The sequence below is a fragment of the Salvia miltiorrhiza genome, chromosome 2 (assembly GCF_028751815.1).
Source record: "Salvia miltiorrhiza cultivar Shanhuang (shh) chromosome 2, IMPLAD_Smil_shh, whole genome shotgun sequence".
NCBI classification, from domain to species: domain Eukaryota; kingdom Viridiplantae; phylum Streptophyta; class Magnoliopsida; order Lamiales; family Lamiaceae; genus Salvia; species Salvia miltiorrhiza.
The window spans coordinates 73,607,993-73,616,751 of NC_080388.1; the positions used below are offsets into that span (position 1 = coordinate 73,607,993).

At 31.9% G+C, this 8,759-nt stretch overlaps 1 protein-coding gene across 1 annotated transcript; it reads right to left on the bottom strand.

Annotated features, from left to right (window-relative positions):
* Positions 1-621: 621 nt before the first annotated feature.
* LOC131009279 (early nodulin-like protein 4) lies at positions 622-2,005 on the bottom strand. The gene is made up of 2 exons (XM_057936569.1): positions 1,807-2,005; positions 622-1,516 (listed from the first exon to the last, which is right to left on the bottom strand). Exons 1-2 carry the CDS (start codon positions 1,988-1,990, stop codon positions 762-764), a joined length of 939 nt encoding a protein of 312 aa, XP_057792552.1. The 5' UTR covers positions 1,991-2,005; the 3' UTR covers positions 622-761.
* Positions 2,006-8,759: the final 6,754 nt, after the last annotated feature.

The window sequence follows — 8,759 nt, forward strand, 5'->3', positions numbered from 1 at the left end:
CTGCCGACGGCTTCAGACGTGAGGATTTGTTTATTTTTAATCCATTTTTTTCCTCTTCTGTACACGTGTCGTTGCAAGGACGTCTCTGTCGAAGTACTACTGTGTTTTTTAAGAAGAAAAAATAATTATTTAAAATAAGATTTAATTATGTTTTTTACTCCATTTTTCACCATTTTGTTATAAAAATATCTTACTTGTTGTTTCTATTAAAAGAAATTAACTTTCCAAAATATATCATCAAATTTTATTTTTTATTTAAATTTTTTAATTTTTAGTATATTTCAAAAGATTTCCGGTTATAAATTGCAATAACGGAATTGACGAGTCCCTCGATAAATTTTTGGGCGAAACGATGTTATTTTATTGAATGAAATAGAAAAAAAAATCACTCAATAGGAACTGATTTACTCTGATTTCATCATTATTAAATAGGATTCGTTAATTCGATTAGTTTGTAATTATTTTTATTTAATTTGATTTTTTAGTAAAAATAATTGAAGTGATTTGAATTGAAGTATTTGAATTGATTATTCTAAAATATTTTTTTTTTTAATATGTTGTAGTGATTCAAATGTTACATATTCCACACTATTTTTATTGCAAATTTAATCTGAAGCCAAATTGAGATAGAAAAGAGTCTTTAACTAAAATCTTCATAAACATAACTGATTTGAGATAATACATAAGCTAGAAATCTTCAAAAACATAACTGAAATCCAAACAAATTTATCAGAAACAATATAAAATTAATTCTAAAGAAATTAAACAACACTCCAAGCAGAAATTATAGCTAATCCCACGGTCAGAATGAATGAAGCATCGGAACCCGAGGCAGACGACGGCGCCGGCGCCGGCGCAAGGTGTGGCAATAGGAACGCCGGTGGATCTGCATCGGCATCCGGCTGCGGCGCGCCATCATCTGGTGATTCTGCCTCAGGCGGTGGGGACTGGTGAGAAACGGGGGCAGGCGGCGATGACGGCGGATGGGCAGGCGGCGCGTGGGTTGGGGTTTGAGCTGCTGGGGAAGGTTTGGGCGAGTGAGACGGCGGCGCGTGTGTCGGGGTTTGAGCTGTTGGGGAAGGTGAGGGCGAGTGAGACGGACGCGCGTGGGCTGGGGATGGGGAGTGAGGCGGCGGCGCGTGGGTTGGGGTTCTGGGTGTTGGGGAAGGTGAGGGCGAGTGGGAGAGTGGCGGCGCGGGGTTATAAGCGGCGGGTGAAGGAGAATGAGACGGCGGCGCGTGGGGTGGGGTTTTAGCGGGTGAAGATGGGGACGGGGCGGACGAGGGCGGGTGGCTGCGGCGGTGATGTTCGGCGGCGAGAACAACGATGATCAATTTCTGGCCCTTTTCACAGTTTTGATCGTGGCCGCTGATGAAGAAGAAGGGACCAGATCGATCGAACTTGAATTTTGAGTAGCCATCGATTAGGGTTTGGATTGGGGATTTTTTGTTGCATTTGTTGTAGTCATCTTCTCCCACAACAAGAACAGAATCATTTCCCTTCGGATACTTGAAAACTGCCAAAAACACACACACACACACATCGAAAAAAAATATAAATATTAAATCTTAAATAATCGATTTTTTCAACTTACAAAAAATATCTTTGTCATTAAAATAAAATTAAATTTTACCATAATAATTAATAACTATACATGTGATCATGAGCTCAAACAAAGCCCTAGAAAAATATGAGGATTGTTTGCTCTAATTTTATTCGATAAAAAGATGTTGATTATTTTTCTTGATTTACCACTAATAACATTAATATAAAGAGAGTGAGATGCAGAAGAAAAATATTTTTTACCGAGTTCATCATTGATTTGGAATCGATTTCTCTGAGCCCAATGACTATAGCTTTCGGAGGGTGAAAGCGTCCAACCATCGTGTTTGCCCACGTGAAACACGTGATTTTGAGCACGAGACGAGTATACTACGAATCCCATCAAGAACACGAGCAACAAGCTGGTCGTAGATGCACAAATTGCCATTTTTGCTATAGCAAATTAAATAAGTTTCAAAGGATTGGTTTAGGATTTGAGATTAATGTTGTTTTGGATGTGAAATAAGAAGAATTTGTGGTGAGGAAGTAGAAAAAAAAAAGTATAGGAAGTTGGAGGTAAATGCATCTTACCTTATACTACACAATCCTATTTATTTACATTAACAATATTACCTTTGGTGGAAAACGAGTTACACTCGAAATTTATTGCTTGACTTTTTGCCTTAATCTTATTTACTTTGAACACTTTAAATGGTATATAGTTATGAATATGGCGTTACTTAGTTTATGGATCCATGCAATGTATATTGAAAATACAAAATAATATTATTGAGAAGGGGGGATTTGGTAAATCTCTATTTCCTATACTGCAATAATATTTGTTTAATTGATAGAATCATTCATATTTAGGGCTGTCATGGAAAAAGATTGAGTAATAATTAGTCAAATTACTTTTATGTACATTATCGAATAAAATGAAAATTTTCATAAATGCCAAAATTATCTATGTATATAAATCTCATGTGTTTTTTTTTTTTCATTAATTAATTCCTAGTGTATCCGATTCTCAATTAATTCAGAGCAGATTTATAAACTATTTTAATGATTTCTTTAGAAATTGATTTAGCCGTAACTTTAAAATCAAGTGCTATTTACCCAATTATACATCTGTATAAATTACAAAATGTGTATGTGCGTGACAAAATTAATCTGGATCAACTTAATTTCGGGTTAATTTAATTTCGCCAAAATAAATAAAATGGAGTATTTGAAGTAATTTAATTTTGACAAAGCTAACGAATTAGACAAATTTGCAGCTTTTAAGTGAAAAAATCAAGGGATTTTGACATTTATTAAGGGGCTGCAGTAAATAGCAAATCTAATTTTGACAACATATCTATAAACGTGGAGATTGCAAAAATTACAAATCTCTAAAAAAGATTTCGAGTTCTTTCTTTTAATATTATTGAAAAATATAAGTCTCTAATCCATTCGTATTATTAAAATACGGTTATTTATTAAAGAAAAAAAAGAAAAAACGATCCTAAGAAACTCTTGATAACATAGAAACGCAGACTAAGAGCCGAGCCTCCTTAAAATCTCTTTACAGAAAACTCAAAGGAAAATAATTGATGATCAGAGCCTACTAAAACATTTCAAGTAAACTTGTATAAATACATTTAGCCATTAATTTTGGGCATGAGGCCCATTAGATATATTTTGGATAAATTTAACTTACTTTCGAAAAAAAAAATATGCAAATTATGCATACAAGACAAATATACTTGTATAAATCTATGTAATTATCTCAATAAAGTTATTGGCAAAATTTGAACTCGTGGCCAAATATCACGAGCTTATCCACTCTTAGAACTAATGATGTACATTAGGGGCAAATCCAACATTTGATGATAGGGTGAACTGAAAAATAAATATTTCGATCGATGATAGTGTTGGTGTCACGATTGTGATCAAATAATTTTGATAAAAAGAATGGAGAACAATGATATTGAGGTATTCAATTTGATTTAATCGCGTACTTAGCATACACAACTATTTTATCTTAATTTTTTTTATCATTTTAAATTAGGCTAATTTCGAGTTGGCTTAATATAATATTGGTATAATCATATAATAAAAGAAGTTGGATTTACATTGGGCTGATCCAATGCATCCCTTACATAAATCCCACCCATGACATCATCCAAAGATGTCTTTTTTTGTAGTATGATTTGTAAACCGTTGCAAATGTACCTAAATTTATTCAATGCGTACTAAAAATAAAGATTGTTATGGTACGATCGTGGATGAGACCTAGTTCATGTGGCAAAGTTGAGGTACCAAAAAATTCGTCTTTATGAAAAGTTTTAGGTTTCGTATGTGTGCGATTATTTTCTTACAGTTGTGTGATGTAGAAATTTCTCACCTTTGTTATTATTTTTCCACATTTGTGTGATTAGAGGTTTCCCATATTTGTATGATGTAGTGGTTGCGGTTATTTTTTTATATTTGTGTGATGTAGAGATCAATTATTTTTCCATATTTGTGTGATGTAGAATATTATACATTAGATACCACTTGTAATTCATGCGATTATTTTTCTACTTTTGTGTGATGTAGAGATATTGTCTGCGTGCGGATTGCTTATTTGATTATATATTATATACTTCTTGTAATACTCAAAAAATAAAAAAATAAAAAACTATATGATTATATTTGACCGCTTAACTTGTAGTTTCAGTAGTCACATAAAATAAAATAAAATAAACTATATGATTATATTTGACTGTTGCTGCTTGTTTGGGATGGCATGATGTTCCATATGGGTCGATTGTTTGCTGTGTGGACGCTGTTTTTTTCAATGATATCCACGCTTGGGGCATTGGTATGGCAGTCCGTGATCATGTTGGGAATTTCATTATTAGTCTTTCCATTAAGCTACCGGGTAGTTGTCGTGTTGAAGAGGGTGAGTTGATAGGGATCAAGGAAGCTTTGTCTTGGATCAAGAATTTGGGTTTTGATTGTGGGTTTGTAGAGTTCGATTGCAGGAGAGCTTGCGACTTGGTCAACTCTGGCGATAATAACATTTTGGAGATGGGCATTATTGCGGATTGTTGTCGTCGGATTTTGGTTGAGTTGCCGGGTGTCAAGCTTCGTCATATTAAGAGGGATCGGAATATGTTAGCTCATTGTTTAGCTAAAGCTGCGAGAGATATTAATTCACATCATGTTTGGAGTGAACCTCCGTTATCTGTGGTGGGTCATCTCCATGTACCATGTACTTGTGATCAATAAAATTATCCTCGCTTGTTCTAAAAAAAAAGTAGCTAGTCACATAAGATATATCATACATTAAACTTTTTTAGATTATATATATATATATATATATATATATCTTAAATTACAAAAAATAAATATACTCCACACGTAGACGAGACCTCACTACACCACACGTAGACGAGACCTCTACGTTACATTTTGGTGTTAACTATTGCTACAATTTTGAAGTCAAGGTTAGAACATTATTTGTTCATTATATTGTCGTAGTATATTTACTTTATATATTAAGGGCCAGTTTGATAGAGTGTATTAGATGAGTTAATTAGTATTTCTATAGAATTTGGAGTGTTTGATAGGTGATTTAATTAGTAGCATTGGCCCGTAGAAAAGGGGCGGCCCGCTACTAATGTACTGTTCCTCCTAGATCAGCCATCTCACCCCACCCCCAAGTTAAATTATCCCATTTTGTACAGTAACCCATATTAATTTTTTGTTGACAGATTTATCCCCATCATCAACCCAACTTCAAAAATGAAAAATCAGGAATTCTCTCGTGAAAAATCAAGATGTTCTTCGCAAAAATCGTCGTGTTCTTCAGTCGCAGAAAAATTCAAGAATTGGAATACGAACCCAGAAATCGTCGTGTTCTTCACAATATGAACCCAGAAATCGTCGTGAAAAATCCAGATTTCTTGTGAAGAAGAAAGGGGCAGTGGTTTCCCTCGCCTCGCCCTAAACCCAGATTTCCCTCGCCTCGCCCCCTGCCCTCGCCACGCCGCGCTCGCCCTCATCTTCGCCGGCCCCTGCCCTCACCAACCCTTGCCCTCGCTTGAATTTTGTTTGGAAAAAATTTCTCACTGTAAATTTTGAGGAAGAAAGGGGTGGAATAGAAGGGGGGGTCGAAAGGGGAGGGAGGAAGGCTGTGAATTTTTTTTTTTCAGACAAAGATGGGGGAGGCGTGGGGGAGGAAGAAAGGGGGGAGGCTGTGATTTTTTTTTTGGCAGACAAAGATGGGGGAGGCATGGGGGAGGAAGAAAGGGGGAGGCTGTGAATTTTTTTTTGGTGCTGGCGTGGGCTGTGAGATGTATCAATGGTGAAGAAGGATGTTTGGTGAAGAAGAGGAGCACTAGACGGTGGGGCAGCAGGTGGGGGCGGCTGGTGTTGGGGTTGAGAATTGGAAAGGGATAATTATTTTTTTTATTTTTTTTGTTTAGTTATATAAGGGTAAAATTGTAATTTACTTTTTAATCTATAGTTGTATATATTGTATCAAACAATAATATTAGTTATCTTAGCATTTATATTTTATTTATCAAACACCTATAAAATATTAACAATCTCACTCAATCTATATTATTTATCTAGATTTTATTTATCATTCCTTATCTCATTTACATTGTACGTTTGTATATGTAGAAATAATCGATAGAGTTGAACTCTCCTAAAAACTCGAGAGATAATAAATCAAATGAATGTTTATTAAGTGTAGTATTTATGATCTCTTTCAAAGAAAAGTGTAGCATTTATGACAAAATAAAGTTGTCATCAATATATACCTAATGGCTACTATTGTTCCTTTAAACAATCCTATCCAATATATTATTCAATGACGAAACACAATCTATCAAAGCAACACTAAAAGAGAAACCACTACCTACCTCTCTTTGTTATGTTTCAAGAATTATTATTTTTTCTGATGCATTATCTTTTTCCCTACCTAAATTGCAATAAATTGGATAATAATCAAATGTTATAATTGAAAATAAATCCATAATAAATGGGAAAAATTACTGTTTGTATCCTAGACTATTTTCCATTTAACAAAAATATCTTGAATATATATTGATGATTAATAATGGAAAAATTACCATATTTTTGTTAGTTTTTCAGATAGTTCGTGAATTTTTATTGTAATGATCAATAATTCAGGTATTTGAATATACAATTAAATTAAGTATTGATTATAAATTTTTCTTTGTACTATGTCAACGTTGTGAACTACTACCTTTTTCTTAATATTCCATGCTTTACTACTGCATAGTTTTTTCAGCATTTATTTTATTTTATTTTATTTTATATATATCTCCCAATCTGGCATGACCCTAAACATGAGATCGTGTGATTCATTAAAATAAAATAAAAATATTAAATTAATTGCTTGAATATTCCTAAAAAGTTGAAGTTTATGGGTTTGCTTTTTATGTCACCCCCTTTCCGTAAGTACTCACCAATCATTATATTTTACAATGTGGTGATTGCAAATGCAAGAAAGTAGTACAATGTACATATTTTATGTTGAATAGATTAATAAAATGAGTGATGTTATTTGGTTTGATTCTGATCAAATATAATAAATACTTTGATTTCATATAAAAATGATATTCTTATTCTTTATATAGTTTTATTCCATAATTTTAATATAATAATATTATATATATATACACACACACACACATTGAAATAAAATTCCATTAAATATTTGTATTTCAATAAAAATTTTGACTAATTTTATGGTGTGAATTCCATTAAATATTTATTTATATCTTGAAAAGGATAAAATTAATTTATTTTAAATTTATTATTTTTAAAATCCTAAACATTTATTAGGAGTATTTAAGGTAAACATATTATAAGTTTAAAATTGTGACTATTTCTCCTCATTGATCTGGATCAATTTGATCCAATTATATTAACCCTAATAAAATTAACTATGAATTCTGATAAGTGTTAATTTTTTTATTTTTTTTTTAAATTTGTTACAACCAAAGAAAGAAAAAAAATTCACTCGCACTCTAGCTCCTAAGGTGACTCGAACCCTCGACCTATTGGTTGGAGGAGAAGCGTCTTACCAATAGACTGCGCTTCATCGTCATTCTGATATATAAGTGTTAATAAGTGTCATAACTTAAATGAATTTATGTAACTAGTAAATATGTAAGGGGTGTGTATTCGTTCCGGATTTTTATAGATTTCTGCAAACTTTTAAATCTACAAAAAGTAAATCAAACATAAATAAAAGTAAATCTATATTAATTTATATTTATGTAAGTGTTAATTTGGTAATCGAAAGAAAGATGATATTCTCACTGGCTGTGTAGCTTCTATTCTCCTCACAGTCACATGAATTTTTCAATGTATTCATGATATTGATTTGTTTCAAACATAAACAAAGCATAATACGAGAGAAACACAAACACTATGATAAATATTTAGATTTTAAATCATATATTAACCTTGGCACCTTGCTATCATAATTCTTCGATCGTGTCACACCTAATCTCATCTCATCTTTATATAAGAGTTAATTATGAATCAATGTGTGAATCTTTATTCTATTTTATAATTCTAATACGATTTTTTTTGAAACATTGTAATAATTTAATTACCTTACAATTTGTAGCAAAATTAGCATTCTCATCAAAGCCAAAAACATGTAAATACAATTACATGATCTCAAATTTTCAATTCAATTAGTATCACGTTCGATATTTTAACTCATCAGAATATATAGATTGAAAGTGTTTGTAATAAATTGTAAAATGGTTGAAATATATTACCTCGATTCCATTTAAAATGTGTTACTTTTCTATTGGGATCGTCTCATTACATTTTGAAACATTCAACACAAAATGAACACCCTATTACACAAAATGAACATAGTTCATAAATTACACAAAATACGCCATAAAAAATACTTTCTATATTCTCTATCTTATTTAATTTGAAAAAAATACCTTCAAAAGTTATTTTTCCTTTCCAAATTTATTATAAATAATTACTTTTGTATCTAAATTATACTCTTTGATGCCCCTATTAAAAAAATGAGACCGTTTCATATAGGACGGAAGGAGTATTTTACTAACGATAAATTAAACCTTTATTATAATTTAATGTTAAAAAAAAACCTTTATTGTATAATTTTTGAAGTCTTTCCCTTAAAAATAAAAAATAAAAAATAAAAAATAAAAAATAAAAAA

Coding starts and splice junctions, on each gene's coding strand:
- LOC131009279 (XM_057936569.1), bottom strand. CDS start 1,990: ATGGCAATTTGTGCATCTACGACCAGCTTGTTGCTCGTGTTCTTGATG. Junction 1,517..1,806: donor CCAAATCAATGATGAACTCG/GTAAAAAATATT, acceptor TGTTTTTGGCAG/TTTTCAAGTATCCGAAGGGA.